The 17,180-nt window shown below is 35.3% G+C and overlaps 1 protein-coding gene across 1 annotated transcript in view; it reads right to left on the bottom strand.

Annotated features, from left to right (window-relative positions):
- Positions 1–902: 902 nt before the first annotated feature.
- CLCA4 (chloride channel accessory 4) overlaps positions 903–17,180 on the bottom strand; it is a gene marked incomplete at its 3' end in the record, with an annotated part of 26,262 nt that continues 9,984 nt past the window's right edge. Inside the window, exons 4-14 of the mRNA XM_040456199.1 lie at positions 16,875–16,983; positions 14,910–15,087; positions 14,359–14,577; positions 12,084–12,311; positions 9,821–9,998; positions 8,395–8,501; positions 5,693–5,908; positions 4,835–5,102; positions 2,829–2,999; positions 1,649–1,882; positions 903–1,294 (exon numbers count right to left, since the gene is read on the bottom strand). Of these exons, the coding sequence (XP_040312133.1) occupies positions 903–1,294; positions 1,649–1,882; positions 2,829–2,999; positions 4,835–5,102; positions 5,693–5,908; positions 8,395–8,501; positions 9,821–9,998; positions 12,084–12,311; positions 14,359–14,577; positions 14,910–15,087; positions 16,875–16,983 (2,300 nt within the window). The remainder of the gene's footprint in view (positions 1,295–1,648; positions 1,883–2,828; positions 3,000–4,834; positions 5,103–5,692; positions 5,909–8,394; positions 8,502–9,820; positions 9,999–12,083; positions 12,312–14,358; positions 14,578–14,909; positions 15,088–16,874; positions 16,984–17,180) is intronic.

The following is a 17,180-nucleotide window of genomic DNA, read 5'->3' as shown; positions in this document are numbered from 1 at the left end:
TCCCATTTTGTTTGCATCATTAGGGTCTCAGGCTGGCCTGGCCATGGCCTACCATGTGAACCTGCTCTTCTCAACCTACATTCTCTCTTTAATTGATTTAATTTAATTGATCTCATTTATTACTATGGTTGTAAATTTTAGGCTGTAACTTTGAGTAATAATTAAAACATTATGGTTTAAAATTTTTAATTTTCTTTCTGTATCTGAAAGCAAGGGCAATTCAGTAATTCTTTCCTATAATAAAAGAAAATTACACAGTAGGTAGGCATGACTTTTTAAGTGAAAAGGGAGATGACATATAGTATATATACATGTAATTATATTGAGCTGAAATTAGGAAAAACTATGATTGACAGATGGTAACTGAGTTTTTTGCTATTATCTTCCATGTCAACGATCTTGTTCATGTTGTATATAGTAATATATAAATGGAGACTTTAGATGAAAGTAATAACATCAATTTATACTTAAAAGTACCAAGACCAAATTCATTTTTTTCTCAAATATTGTTTATTTGCTCTTATATTTGTATTTTGACTACTGAAATAGATAATCTTAACTTCTTGATGGAATTTGAATTATCCTTCTAGAAAACTTTTGTATCAAGTAATCAATATGAATATCAGATATCAATATGAAAAAGGATCTTTATTCATTTTTTATGAAAAATAATTTGTAAATAAAAAGTTTAACCTTTAATATTGACCTATAATTTTCCAAGTACCCCTGCATGTTTATAGTTAATCCAGGTATCCCTTCTAGAACTCTTAAAATTATTTTTATGAATTCGTAGTCACACAAAATGAATTTAAAAATTCAGAAATATCCTTAAGTTTTGCTGTTGATGTTTTTTAAAATCCTATTCTAGGTCTTCTTGAATTTTTTTTCTTTTTTAATATATAAATGGTGGCACCTATAATAGTACTAACAATTGCCACAGATCCAACCACTAACAACACCAAAATAACAATGTTAACCCTGGAATTAGGCTGATTTTCATCAGGACTAGGATTTGGAGGACTTTCATCAGGACCTGGTTCTGCTTGAGGAATAAACAAAGCTACTTGTGCAATGTTGGATAGTTTTGATGTCAAATTGCTTTTATCCACACTTTGAATGGCAATAAAGATGTGAGTTGCATTTTCTTCTGAGATATTTCCCTGTTTAAATGCAAAGGTTTCTTTGGAGTTGGCTTCATTTGGTAACAGATCAGTAGTGTTTACTTGGAGAGCATTGTCAAAATTGTCTCTTAGATCCAGAATACTTCCACTTATTCTTATAATATACCGCTGAACTAAGAAAAAAAAATTACATGTAGTTCAGAAACTAGAGCATATAATGTTAAATTCCTTTTTATCTATTCTCCTCAAAATGTTTACTTATGCAAAGCTTATACGTATAGCCAACACCGTACTAATTTTTCTATGAGAACTTAATTCTGATATGCTAAATACTATCTTCATTGTTTGAAAAGCGGGACCAGGTTAAAATGTGTCATGTTTGATTGATTTGAAAATATCAGATTATAAAATTAATACTTCACTGAGTAGTCAATTAAAAATTGTTCTCCTCCCACCCACCTTTATACCCTTGCTTTTGCAAAGAGCACCTTTCACTTAATCAACACTACATGTCACTTCATCCTTACCTTTTCCAACATCAAAATTATCTCCTGGTGCTGTCCATGTTAAATTGATCTCATCTCCATTAAGTGTGGCCTCAAGATCTGTGATTTGACTTGGTGGGTACAGATCAGGCAAGGGAAGTTTTGAAATATTTGAAACTACAAATGCACCTCCAGATGCTGTTCTGGTGAAACTCTCCAAGGTTGTGTGAGTATCTTCATCAATTTCAACTCTTGGTGGATTCCCTTCAATTTTCCCTGCATTAAAATTTGCTATATTTAATGGCAAATCTCTACTAGTATTTTTAGAACTCAATGAATTGAATTCCTCATCCTACATCTCCCTGCTCCCTTTTCATACATATACACAATCACATTTTACTAAGTTTGGTGACAAAGTCATAGGCATCCAATTGGTGGCAGAATTTTTTTTTTTTTTAGCATTCCTGACCACGATATTGTAGGATAGAATTATATAACATATTGCTTGGAATTAAGGCTGCACTGAATGGGAATAATGTTGTATACTTCAATATGTTCCCTTAAAAACAAGAACTGCTTTATTTCTCAAATTATCTCCAAGCTAGGAATGAACCTGGGTAAATTTTTACTGTTTCCCTTTCAAATGCTTAAGGCAGGTTTTTCCCTTGCTCTCTGCTACAAGTGCTAAGGAATAATAGTTCAAGTTATATTCCAGTTGCCAACAGAGAACCCCTAAAAGTCACAAGGTAAGGAATGGACTGAAGGAAAGCTGACAAAGAATGCATACCTAATCCTTATCATCACCTTACTCCACACAGTTTCCCTTTTGACTTAACATAACATCTAAATAAGTGTTTACTCATTTAGGTGTTTTTGTGAACTGAATCCAGTATCTATGTGAACTGAAGAATAAATTCTGCCACTAGCTTGTGCTTAGGTACATAACACATTAGCATGTTTTCTTTATCTGAGTTAGAAATTTGACATATTGTTGTTAATATAGGTAAGTGCTCCAAACTAATATAATAATGGCTGACATTTGTTGAGTGCTTACTAGATGCCAGACACTGTAAAAAGGTTAGCATAATTTGGAGGCAAACACAGTATGACTGAGAACTTCATTTCAGAAATGGGAAAAGCTGTAGTTGAGTTGTAAAGTGTTTGAAGCCTTAATCATGTTAACTACAATTATTCAAACCAGATATCAGGTATCATTACTCACCATCCACTACCCATCCTGGTATATGTGCGGCTCTATTCAGTGGATGCCTTAAGTTTTGTGTGGTCACATTTGCTCCTCTATAAGCCCGTACTTTTAAGCTATATCTGCCATTTTCTGAGTAAGCTATAAAATATCTGGAGTACACCCCATCATTCTTGAAAGAATCGGCACCTTATTATAAAAATGAAGGAATAAAATATTACTGTGAAGAAAACAAAAATAGTATGCATTTTCTAAGCCAAGCATATGGACTTTATAAGCATATCCCCTTGATTAGGCTCTCTATTTTGTGATTGACCCACTGGGGAATAGTTCTGTTATGCTTTACAAACCAGTATCTTCTTTAATTGATATATCATATATTATATATATGATATATATATCTTCTTTAATTGATATATCATATATATATATATAATAAGTACCTTTACTTTATCAACTTCTATGCCGATTATTTTAGTACTCTTCTTACCATGTTTTAGCCAAATGGTTTTCTTGCAGTTCTTACTTTACCTAAACACATAATTATGTCATCTCCTGTTAAAAGCAAAAAGATTCACGCTAAAAAAAGTATCTTGGCATAACGATTTAATTCTCAGTATGTTTACCTAAAAATTACTTATTTTGACTTCTCTTCAACCACTCTTTTTGTGTGTGTGTGTGTGTGTTGTATCCTCACCTCTTGTTCTATGATCCATTAACTCTCTGGTCTGATAGTGGAAAACCCCATCTATTATTATAATAAACATTTGGGGAGATCAGGAATATTGTATAATAAGTTTATGTCTTGATATCACCAGTACTAGAGTTATTCATTAAATTACAGACAAATTTCTCAGGGGGTTTAACACTCTAAGATAAAGGTTCTTCAATTGAGGTCCTTGGATGAGCACCATGTGCATGTCTCTTGATCATATTAGAAATGCCAATTACTTAGACCTTCTATGGAAGGGCCTAGCATTCTGTGTTATAACAAACCCCTCAGGTGATTCCTTTGCATGCTAAAGTTTGAGAACCCCTGCTCCAAGTCATTGTTTATCACCAATACCTTCTTAGGTAAAGGCATTCCAAATTAGCTAAGTAGCCATCTGGTAAAACCTTTAGAAATGAAACAAGATGCTTTAACTTTTAATGTAGCTTGGGAGGGTTTAGGAAAAGGAAAAGTCAGGAAATAGTTGAGGAAAATATTATATCAGATGAAGGCACTGAGGTGCACCAAAGAATAATTTTACCTTATAAGTTTTTACAGGGCAAACCCTGATTGATTATGTATTGACTGACATTGCAAGACACTGTTAGAAAATTCTGACAACTCAGGAGGTTATCGATATGGTAATTTCCTTGCTTATGGTCCTTTCAAAAGAAGGATCAGTTTCCAGGACAATCCAGAGTCTAGGAAAAAGGTACTATTCACCCATATAGACCATGGCATGGCCAACTCTGTATCTTGTTTCCTGCCATTCAGACCTGGCATCTGATCTCTGGTGATATCTCTTGTCTGTTTTGGCTGTTCTACTTGCCCTTGGACCTTAGTTCCCAAGACTGTATCTTGCATTTTTTTCCAGCTGTTGGGAATTATTCTTGCCTGTTCTTCCGTCTCTGCCAGGGGCTCAAGTTCTACCATTTAATCCCATCTGGCTGCTTGTGCTTCACTCACTCTGGCTAGACTTTCTGATGATATGCAACTAAGAAACTTGCTCAGAATTCTTGATGCTGTTCTCAGTCTCCTGAATGAGACGTTCTTGATGAGTAACAGATATTGGTTGTCCAGACGACAAATAATAATGACAGTAAATAACATTTATTGAGTGCATACTATGTGCAGGACACTTGCTAAGTACTTTATAGGTTTTATGTGGATAGAATTTCCTGCTGGTTCTGCTGTTCATCCATAATCTGCATCAGTTCTTCTGGAGTCTGTCCCACTGCCCCACAATATTATAGGGACCCATAACATATCCTGAGTTATAAAATTACAGGCTTATTCACAAAAACCTGTGAGTTACCTGCACCGTTATCCAAAAGTTCCAAAACTTCTATATTTCCGTTACTTGATTCAATGAAAGCAGTCACATTGGCTCCAAGAATTGGTACATGCCCTTGTAGAACTTCTGCATAAACAATCATTGGGCTGGGAAAACTGTTTGTGTCTTTATTCATTTTAGCATTCACTGTGATTGGAGGCACAGAAGAATTTGCTGCCTGAGAATTTACTGTCATAGTCAATGTTTCTGGGTTTGCTTTGGCTTGAAGACTGTAGGTCCAAACACCCACCTAAAAATTCAATGGAAATATATTAAATATCCAAGATCAAGCTTTTCTGTGTTTTCATTGTCCAACTCTTAAATACATTTTATAAATATGTTACAGAATAAACAAGTTTTGACAATTTTGAAGGTAAAAGGATGAGAATTGAGGCAGTTTAGATAGGGTATCCTGGCCGTTGTCATGCATGGTGTCTAAACTTTGGGAAATGTCAACTAGGAAAAATAAGTTTGAGAAAGTTTGCTTTGGTCTTGGCCTTATTCTTTGACCTCAGAGTCCACAGACTCTAAGATCTGGTCGTGCTAGTCAGGAATGACTGAATAGCTATCTACACACCAAATTGCACACATTCTCTTTACATTGCTTCTTCAAAGTTATTCTTAGCCTACCTCATTTTTTCTCTTCTCTTTCTCCTAATGCATATGTTCTTTCTTTTTCCTGCCTCCATAATTTTCAGGACCACACAGGCATAGAAAGTACATTTTATTTTATTGTAAATTTGAAGATGATACAAGTATTGACACCTATTGTGATAGTAAACAATGCATTTTCAGCTACCAAAACAAATTTGCAAGGAAGTCTAAAAGCTGATTGCTTACCTTTGCAGTTCCTGGAATACTGAGATAGGCCATTTTGGAAACTGTGTCCACTGTGAAATTTCTCATTGGTGTTCCACTGGGGTCCCAGAGAGAAATAATGGGAGACTGTCTGGCCCATGTGATGAGAAAGAATGTGTCCTTTCCCACAGTGCTATCAATTATTACAGTGCCGTTCATCCAGGGATTATTGTTGAGTGTTAATCCTTTACTTTCAAGCTGTTTAAATATATTTTAAAAATTAATTACTGGAGAAGAGAGTAATTTTTTCTGTTTTCATTTTTAATGTAGTTTTTAATTTCTGGCCTGAGAACAAGCTTATGTAGGGCATACTACCTTAGGTTTGTGATCTCTGAAAGCTGATTGGGATGTGACAGTTGTCATCAGAAAGTGTAGAAATATAGAGTCTGAGGGAAGGACAGGGCATAATAAAGTCATTAAAGCAGGAGAATGGGTTTTATAGTTGGAGATATGGCCCTGTTATTTTTTTCCCAATTGTCTTTGAGGACACAGAAGAGAAGAATTAGCTATAGGGTGTGCGTGTATCACCCTAAGTTTATCCATCTTCATGATGACCTAAAAAATACTTATGGGTTGTGGCTAGAGTATTTGAGTAGAGATACAGTAAAAGGGGGCCTCAACAGAGAAAATCAAGATTAGCAAACTATGAGAGAAGCAAACAGCGCTATTTTCCTGATGTGAAATCTTGAAATAATTTTCACACATGATAGAGTGAGTAGCACTGGACAGTAAACAGTCCAAGAGGAGTAGAAAGAGGGCAAACTGTTTACAAAGATTGGAATCCTGAGAAGAGATGTGAAAGATAGGACCTTTCTCTGAGAAGAGCTTCAAAGAAAGTTTTTCAAGTCTTTGTGGATAGTTCTCAGTCAAGGAAAGCCAAGTTTATCCACGGATCAAGAAAGTACTTTCTAAAATGTGTCATTTCAGGAATGATGGGAAATCTCATTTCTATTCTAAACCAGTCTTTTAAACCAAAAATCCTCTCACACCAGTGCTTATAGAGGGGAATTAATTCTACCACTGCAACATCATTGCAATCACAAAAATCTCAGTTCTGTGTTAAGTGGACATGGCTTTGAGTAGACCATGTATTATTATTAAGTTAAATCTGAATGAGAGAGACTTTCAGGAAAGTCTAAGAAAAGTAGAAAGCTTTGGCTAAAAAAAAAAAAAGAAAAAAAAAAAAAAGAAAGCTTTGGCTACAGAGTAGTACTAGGGGAAAATAACTGAGTAAAGAGTGAGATGCAGCCTTTTCTCTGTATTCTAACTGCCACCATCCAAATCCAAGTTCTCATCTACTCAGATTATCGCAACATACCTCTAACTGTTCTCACACTTCTCTCCCAAGACAAATTGAGGTTAATCTTTCAAAAATGTGTTTTCTTTTTATTTCTCTACTTAAACTATACACTTTTTGAGTGAGGGGTGCAGATATTTCTGCCCCTTCCACATCATTTATAAAGCCATTCTCGAAACTTTAAGCATATCCTGCATGCAAATGTCTCTTTTCTGGATGATTTCCCACATTCTACTTTTATATTTTAAAATTCCTTTGGAACATTCCACTTTAATGTTCCACCAGCCCCTCAAAATCTAAGGTTAAAACAGAGCAGAAAATAATATCCTCAAAATCAGTTCTCCCTTTTTACGTGTCAATTTTGTCATCATTTTCTCAGTCATACAGATGGAAACTTTCAGAAATGTACATTATTCTCCATCATTTTATTCTCCATACACCACCAAGCTAGATCTCAGATGAATTTTTAAACTGTTTTCAGGGCAAAGCTGCAAACCCAACCTCCAAACCAATCAGCACATATTATCTTAACTCTGAATCCTATACCTTCTTGCTCTTCATTGTTGAAGAGTAGAGGAAACTAGGTTTGTCTAGGTGATCATGGCAAGTTGATGGTGGGCAGTGACTTGATGAACTGTAAGATGGAATACAAGTGATACGCACTTGGTGGGAATGGATATTGATAGAAACAGAATTTTGTAAAAAATGTTTTGAAAGAAACAGGCTATGCTGACATTTTACATGGTACATGAATTAAGAATGAAGAAAGGTGTAAAAACTTTTCAATCTAAATACAGAAAACGGTAGTGTTATTGATACGCAAATGAGAAAAGAAGTGGCATTCAGAAGACAGATGAATAAAATAAAAAGCCAGTGAAAAAAGTGGTTGAAGAAGTAAGATAAGCCCTAAATTTGTAGATATGCAATAGTTATTCACTGTCTTTTTTCTGATAAATTATTTCCAAGATACATCGCTTCCATCTCCAAACCAGATTCTTGAGTGAATTCATCTAATTCAAGTCTATTTTACAGCAGTGAAGGGTGGGGGAAATCTTGGAAGAATGGAATTTTTTAATGCATTTATAGCAAAATGGATGCTAAATTATTGGACAAAATCTATTTTTGGCAGAAAAGTTAACAGTATTCAGTTTTGATGTTATCCCTTAACCAAGCTCTATAGGAAAAGAAAAAGAAAAAGTATACCTGCTACTTCACCACTTAATTTGGCCATATCTAAAGAATAACTTCTATTTCATATTGAGATTTTAATTTCAATTAAAAATTTACTTTGAGAAAAATACAGGACTCAAAACTTTTAACAACTGAATTATTTCTCTTTGTTATGGCTAAGTGTAAACACCAAAATCTGAGGGGTGGATTCTCTGACCTGAAGAGGCTGTTGGGAAATATCAGTGTTTCCTGATGCAAGGGCCCCAAAAGCATCAATGAGGCCATTGTTCTGGGCTTCATCTGAAGCAAAAAAATGGTTTCCTCCTAAAATGTAAATACATTAAATAGGTTTCTTTCTAGAAAATACATACTTACCACATTAATAAGGTAATAGGATAAACAAAATCATACTTTCAGTATGTATTATTAAAACAGAACAAAATCAGTCATGTGTAAAGATTAACAATGAAATATTAATTTAAAACTGTCATAACTAGAAAATGTAGGCTGCCTTTATACCTCACTGATAGAAATATTCCTGGCTGGAATGCGTGAAATATTCATAGAATATGAAAGAAGATGTTACAGTTCCATGTATTAAAGTTCATAGATCTCACAGCCCTTTAGCGTAATTATTCACTTCTATTTAAGATACAGTTATAACAATTCTGGCTTTCAGATTTTTCAACCAAAGTGTGTCAGAATCAGTTTAGAAAGCTTAAAGAGCTGTCATATTGATGTATCCTTACAATAACTGGCAATGGAGAGATAGAAAAATGGTAAGCAATAGAGAAAAGTTCAAAAAAAGCATTACTTTAGAGGGATACTTGGGACAGAAATAAATTTTACAATGGTCACAAAAGTACTTTGAAATAATGGGAGTTTGTACAACTAAGCATTAAAAAAGCAAGTATATATTTGGTAGCATTAGAATTCAACCCAATACAATAATTGATATTCATAATGTTACAGGTTTTGTTTATTCTGCTACATTTAGAAGGCACTGAAACATCTGGTCCATTTTCATTATATGTCTCTATATCTAAGATAGCATCTTCCCTGTAGTTCATCTAGAAATTTTGTTGTTATTTATATTTATTCAGCCTGAGCCTCTGTTAATCCCATCTGCTCCCCAACCCTACCCCAAAGCCTCTGCTCCGGTTTCATGGATTTCCCAGTATCTCTCCATGTGCCTTACACTGTCATTCCAACATGATTTTTTTTTTTTTTTTTTTTTTGCTCATGACCTGATCATCTTTTCTCCTTTCTTCAGAAGAAGTAAACACCTTGTTCATGGCCCAGCTCAGAAGTCACCTCATCTCCCATGCCTTCTTTCTCTGACTCTGTACAACCCTGGGAGAATTAATGGCTTCCCCTGCTCACATTGTGCTTTATTTCTATATATTTATCCTGTCATGGAGGGATGTTATCTGATTATCCTATCTGATTAGAAGTTTTATTTGTCTCTTCAGCCAGCTGGACTGTGAGCACCTTGAGAACAGAGGGCAGGTCTGGTTTGACTCTGGTTCCAAGGTCCTGGCATAGCACCCACAGGGCAAGAGCTTGAGAGAAATTGTTCAGTTGTTAGCCTTTACACTTATGCATTGCTGTCAAAGGACAATAATATATAGATCATATTTCACCTGTTAAAGTGCTCATCTCTATGACTGCTTGATCAGCAGATGGTCCCAAAGCAATCAAATGAATGATAGCTCCACTTTGTCTCACTTCATCAATACAATTCTTTGCAGAGTTATCCTCCCCATCAGTCAGCAGGACAATTTCAGATCCATCTATTTGGGGGTGAATTTCTCTAACTACCTGCAAATGTAATGACAGCATAATTATAAGTGTTCCAAGATCAAAAGACTTATGAGATATTAGAAAAAATGTGCAAAGAAATTAAACAAAAGTGTGCAGAAGAGATAGCTTCTCTTTTAAAATCAGATTCTGTAATCAACAATTTTTAGGCGAACATAAACATGATTTTATTTTCTGTCTATCTGCCTCGGGAATGCTTGCTCAAATGAAGTTATGTGGGTGCAGGGCTGTGGAAAATTCTATTTGGATTAAATAATAATGCCATCTCAGTCTGAGGACTCAGGTCAACCAGACATCAAAAATATAATTGCAGAATGTGGCATCAAATATGTCTCTGTTTTCTCTGACTGGACTGCCCTCTAACAAACCATTAGTGTATAAAGTCTGTTGCATATACAGCTAGATGCATTAAAACTCCACCTCAACATTTTAAAAAAGTTAATGATTCCAAATTAGGGAACCTTTAATATAAAGAAAAGATATAGAAAGTTCTAAGCAGGTCAAGGTTAGGGATCTTGTTATATAACTTTTGTTTTACTTCTAATAGTAAAGAGCACAAGACTAAGAGTATTGGTGGTGCTTAGAGAATACATGGATTATATTTATTTAAATTGAGTTCTATTTGTGGTTTGAACCCATTTATTATAAAGCCAAACAGTTTGAAACTCAGAGTTCTGAATCTAGGTGCCTATAAGAGAGGGTAAAAAGAATTTATCCCAGGATAGCAACTATATTTCATTGCTGACAGCTCTAATTCGTAGTGGATTCTTGGTACACCATTTTGAGAAGCTGAGTGCATGCCAAAGGGAAACAAATGACAGATTATCAGTGGCTTTCGTGAATTCGGAGTGGAGGTGTGTGTAGATTTGTAGAAGAGGGTTTGGAATTTAGATACTCCTAATAAAGCTGGCATCAGGGAACAAAGGGACCAGCTTCATTTCAATTTTTTGCATGTTTTTAGACAAATGATGGCTAATATATGTTGTAATATATGTGAAATATGCTTTGACATACATTAAAATCACACTAAAAATAGGAAATTCTTTAATACATTCATTGCATTTATACAGCATCCCCATCACGTTCCCCCTGCATGTTTGGGTGAAATATATAATATATTTGTGAATCTTATTTTTATCCAGATGTATATGACCCTTGTCATTATTATGGCATTTGTGAAATATATATATTTACTCTCTATAAAAGATATTGTTCTACATACATAAATGTAGTATTTCATTTAACCTTCATAATAGTCCTATGAGGTAGGCATTCTTGTTTTCCTATATTCCATAGATAAGGCACTGGGAATCCAAAGAGACTGAAAACTTTACCCAAGATCACTTAGTAAGTAGTAGAGCCAGTACTCTGATGTTACTTCCTGACCCTATGACTAACGGCCCCTGCTACATCTACTTTAATAAACATCAGTTTTCCATAATTTAGTGTCACAGAAACTGAAATGAAGATTGGCCCAAAATGGAATCATACCATATAACTTGCTTCATTGTCTAAAAAAATTGAGTTTTGTTGACCAAGCACATGTATTTATTTAATACTTATTGAGCACTGACTACTGCATGGTGTAACAAGACAGAAAAAGTCCCTGACCTCATTGGGATTATACTCTAGTGGCATTTTAATAGTCAGTTATTCATCCGTTTATTCATTGATTTACTGATCCATTAAAAATCATTAAATGAATTTTTTTCTATGGGTTTAGTTCATCCTGCACTTCTTAGGATTAGTCATGTTAAAATTAGGCAGCAAGTATGTGTGGCAGCATTTGACATAAAAATGTCCTAATCATAAAAAAAGAAAGGAACTAGGTAAGGGGGATTAAAAGGTACTCACTTGCAGTTATAAAGTAAATAAGTGATGGAGATAAAATGTACAGCATAGGGAATATAGCTACCAATATTGTAATAACTTTGTATGATGATAGGTAGTAACTAGACTTGTCATGGGGATCATTTCATAGTGTATAAAAATATCAAATCACTCTGAAACTAATGTGATATTGGATGTCAGTTATACTTTAATTTTTTAAAAAAGAACAAACTATATTTGCAATATGATCTTCACCTGAAATGCTGATTTAATTCCGGCACAGATGGAAGTTCCTCCATTAGCTGCTGTAGGTAAGCTCTCCAAGAGCTTGTTTCTTTCTTTGCTGCTTATTATTTGGATTAGATTACTTTTCACATTGGCAGTACTATCAAAGTGCACCATCCCCACCCAGGATCCATTTTCAATAGTCTGCAGCAGGAAGTGTTTTGCTGCTTGGTTCATTCGATTTAGGCGATTAAAACTCTGAATAAAAAAAAAAAAATCAAGAAAACAACCAAGGGGTTTTCAATTGGAAAATAATTGCAGATCACACAAAATGAGTGAATAAAATTTGTCATTGATTTTTTATCAATGGTAATTGGTATTATTAAAGAAGGCAATTTTCTTTTAATTGATAAAATTGAAAAATATAGTTGTATTATGGAACACATATGGTATAGTAAGGAACATAGGCTTTAGCTAGAGCTGATTCTTGGCTGCTAAGCACCCAAATTAGAGGTGGAGGGTAGGGTGGGGGTTGGGTTGCAATTGTGAGGTGATGACTTACTGCTTAGAGACTGCCTAATAACTCCTGAGATCCTCTGTTCCAGTTGTATCAAGATGAAACCACTCCCCAGGTCCCACAGTATCAAACCAGACTTATCATGGACTCCATCTAGAAATGGAAGTCTCCCTATCCACTTGGGGACATCCCAAAAGATGAAATGTACTCAAGCTGCAGCTATATTTGGAGAGGCCCAGTCCCTACTGCCCCCCCCCCCCTTACCTCTTCTGCTTCTAACCTCTCCCCACCACTTCCCCACCAATGGATTAATTGGAATTGGTTCTTTGACAACTCATTAAAACTCACATCCCTCTTTCCTAGGTGAATGCTCAATGTAAGCCTCTTCGTACGTTTGTCTTTTCCAGTTCCTCAACACCAACTGATCTGTGAAACCTCCCCCCAACAAACATCCAAATTTCCCTCTGAACTCTCTAGAACCAACCCACAGTGAAAAACTTCTCTTACATTTCCATCTTTGAGGGCTCTCTCTCTACCACTTTGTTTTACCTTTAAACTTAGCTTTGCCCACATCTTGTCCAAAGGAGGCTGCTCATCTTTTCCTAATAAGGAACTCTATCTCTCCTCAGCAACACTTCCTAGAACACTTCTATGTATAGGTGTCTAGCATTCTGATGTTCTTTCTGAAACTTGCTATTGAGGATTATTTCATTCCGCTGCACCATCTTCTGCGCTTTTCAGTAACCACTCAACTGAGTGGTTTGTTGGAGACATTCACCTTGATCTTCAGCATGCTCTGTTCTGCTTCTAATGTGACATCCTTCTGGGTGCCTTATCACATTATGTTTGCTCATTTGTAGTCCATTTCAACAATTATTTATTGAGTGCTTATACGAGATAAACACTATTTTAGGTAACAGGGATGCAAAGATGAGTAAGACACTGTTTTAAGTCCTAGAGGACTAGTCTAATGGGAGAGAAATGTGTAATTACAATATGATATATAGTAATAGAGGTTTGCACAGGTCATTACAGGAAACCACCAGAAGGCCCATTAGCCCAGTCTAGAAGCCCAGCCCATCTCCTCCTGGAGGAAATGGGTGCCTCTACCAAACTTGAACAATATGTATGAGTTAGCCAGGTAATGGAAAGGGAGAGAACATTTTCTCTATTCAGCAGCGAATTCTTCAAGGATGTGAGTTTGTACTCCTAGACCCTGGCACAATGCCTTCCATTCCTTGAATGATAGTAGAGGGAATAAATGGCTGAATCTGACTGTATCTTTATTATGGTGGTACTTTTGGTCTGTGGCTTCGAGCATAAAGGGGTCATTTATATAGATGATGCAAATAAGGTAAAGACATGTTAACAGTTCTCCTGGTTGATCTTGTTCCTTGACTTGAAATGGAGTTCAGAGGCCCCAATCCACTCTCTCCTTATGTCTGTTAAGTATTTCCAGTAGATAACAGAGACAAGGTTAGAAAGCATGCCCATATTAAAAATCTTTAGCACTGATCTTCTAACTAAGGCTTTACTAAAGGATCTAAAAGTACTCCTCAATAAACTCTCCATTTTCTGGGGTTGGATATTGAGTTAGGTCTTTTTAACTCCATTGCCACACTTTTTCATTACAATATTCACTGCTCCTCTTGAGATCATGGTCATAGGAGGTAACAGTATTTATGCCACCATGCAATTTAGAACAAGCAGGTGGTGTTTAGAGTATTCTTAGCTATTCAATCACTTTCATGTCCCTATATCCAGGAACAAATCGGCCCACAGACTTACATTCATGCTTCCAGACTTATCAAGAACTAAGCATGCAATTCTTTCTCTGATCTTCAGCAATGAGAAGACAGGTGGAGGGGGTGGTGCCTCCATAGATGTTGTGTTCTTAAAATCCCCAGAATTGCTGATCACCTCCCACGTACTTCTGGAATTGCACATTTTGTTTTGTAGGCTTGGAGCTTCTTGGTTATGGTTTTTTTTATTACAGAATTCAACAACCTAAAAGATTAATAAAATGAAAAAAACCTTTACATACAATGTATTTAAAAATTCAACTACAAATCTGAAAAATAAAAAATGTTCTTGGCAAACATGTTGTTTATTTAATGAAAGAAGATTCACTGAGGAATCATATAATAGTAATATGAATTTTGAATAATTGTAATAACAGGTAACACTAGTTGAGTGCTTACTATGTGCCAGTTAATGTTTAAAGAACTCTATATTAATATATCTAATCTCTCAGGAAACCTGCACAGGTATTTTGTAAACTTGATAACATATCCTTTGAATATAAATATATGCTCTGAACTCACAATTGGCATACTTACAGAATTAATACCTTGCATAAACATTATGGATGCCTTTTCAGTTTGATCTTTATCAGGGAAGAATTGACAATCTTTTTCATACAGTTTTGTCTTAGAATCAATTCTGCATCCTCTAGTTGTACAACTGTTCCCTTGACACTTATAAACTCTATTTATACCAGTAATACCTGTGGAACATCTGAAAATATATAATAGTTAGTCTTTGAGGCAACTTAACAATCAAAATGTTTGAAAATCTTAAGTAATCTTTCCATCAAGTTTTTCTTTGTTCTTATTTATGTACCGCACACATCTTGTTTTTGGCAGCAACATTTAAGTGTTCCTATCAGAGCAGTTACCTGTTTTTCAAGAAATTGCAGAAAGAAATTTTAAGTGGGATGTCTAGTATATGTAATGGCTGAGTTCCCTGTTTTGATTAAAGTTGCTGCTGTCCTGTTAAACCCAATGGCTGGGGACTCCCCTTTTCCAAATATCTCTTCTGGTGGCCTTGTGATGATAAATGCACTGCAGGCATCTGGACAAGGCAACTTGTGAAAACACTTACTCTTGGTGCCACCTTAGCTTGAAGTTCTTTGTAAGATTCTTCTCAAAGAAAATATCTCCAAAAGAATGGGATGTGGCATAGCTACAAATATTTTGTTTTTTCAAGGAGCATTTTTATCTAAAGCAAAATGTGGCTTGAAGGAAAGACTAAGGTACTGCCTAGGACAGTAGTCACTACTGGTGGGGTTATTTTAGACGTATGTTTTATTGCATGGAATTGGCCACAGGTAGCAGTGATTACAATAAATATGCTGGAATGTGAATATTATCCCATCTTTTCAATGTGTTTCCATTTCAAATTTAAGAAGCAATTACCAGATTTCATTCAGTTGTTTAGAGTCTCCTAAATATGTGTATGCCTCTTACTCCCCAGAACTCCATGAACATAATGTTATCTACATTAACAACCATGATGAATATTCTTTAGCAGAGACTAGACATTTAGGGGGAATATGGTGTAAACAAATGTAATCAATGTAATACTCCTTAAATATGTGTGCTGCAACTGGTGAAGCAAATGGGCAAAGGAAGGGACTTCAATGAAATCAAGTATCTTTCAATTTGTGCATTTTTGATAAGTCCACAGACCTTGCAGGGCATCTAAGATTGAGTAAGCTGATGGCATCTAATTTTAAACCAATTACCAACAACCATTTTGCTCTATTGATTTTAGAACTAACAGGATTGTCTATTATTAACTGTGATGTTAGATTGGTATTTTTATTTTTATTAAAAAAATTTTTTTTTTCAACGTTTATTTATTTTTGGGACAGAGAGAGACAGAGCATGAACGGGCGAGGGGCAGAGAGAGAGGGAGACACAGAATCGGAAACAGGCTCCAGGCTCTGAGCCATCAGCCCAGAGCCCAACGCAGGGCTCGAACGCACGGACCACAAGATTGTGACCTGGCTGAAGTCGGACGCTTAACCGACTGCGCCAACCAGGCGCCCCTAGATTGGTATTTTTAAATGAATTTTACAAAACCCAAGAAATCCTTAATTGGCCCTTTGAAAGTTGATTTCTTATTGAGCTTGCATTTACCACTATTTTTTAACCACTTTTTTCATTCTTGTGTAGTATAAATTATTTTGATTTGCCATATACTATACAACCCTTTACACAGAGTACAACTCCAGCACAAATGAGTTCTGGCAGCTATGGTAGAGAGGTATAAAAATATGCCAAATCACTACCAAATGCTCTTGAAGTTATGTGTGTTTTGAATGGAAAATCAGCTACTTTAAGGTACATCTTCTAAAAACAAAACAAAAACAAAAACAAAGAAACAGACACACTGTTTTGTGTTATAGCATCTATTATCTGCATCGGGATAAAAAAAATTATTGGCATTTAAAAGAAATAAAACTAAGGAAAATAAGAAGATATAACCTGGAAATTTTAAGAAAATTTCAATGTTCATACCTTGTTGCTTCAATTTTCTTTGACTTAGCACTGTAGAAAGGCTCATCTTCATTGTACTCATCAAACACTCCCCAGCGGAGATGGGCCCACTCATGGACAAGCAGTCTATCTGTAGGAAAATATTTCAAATATATGATCATAATTCAAGTGACAAAATTTGTCCCTCAAATATTTTAACAAACTGTTTCAGTCAAAAAGTTATATTTAGGTTTTAAATAACTGCTAACATTTGTATTTTTATTTATAAAAAACATGTTGCTGAGCTCTTTATAGATTTTGGATACTAGCCCTTTGTCCGATATGTCA

This window comes from Herpailurus yagouaroundi, unplaced genomic scaffold (genome assembly GCF_014898765.1).
Source record: "Herpailurus yagouaroundi ecotype Mexico unplaced genomic scaffold, PumYag 77, whole genome shotgun sequence".
NCBI classification, from domain to species: Eukaryota; Metazoa; Chordata; class Mammalia; order Carnivora; family Felidae; genus Herpailurus; species Herpailurus yagouaroundi.
This window is presented reverse-complemented; position numbering and strand designations above follow the sequence as displayed.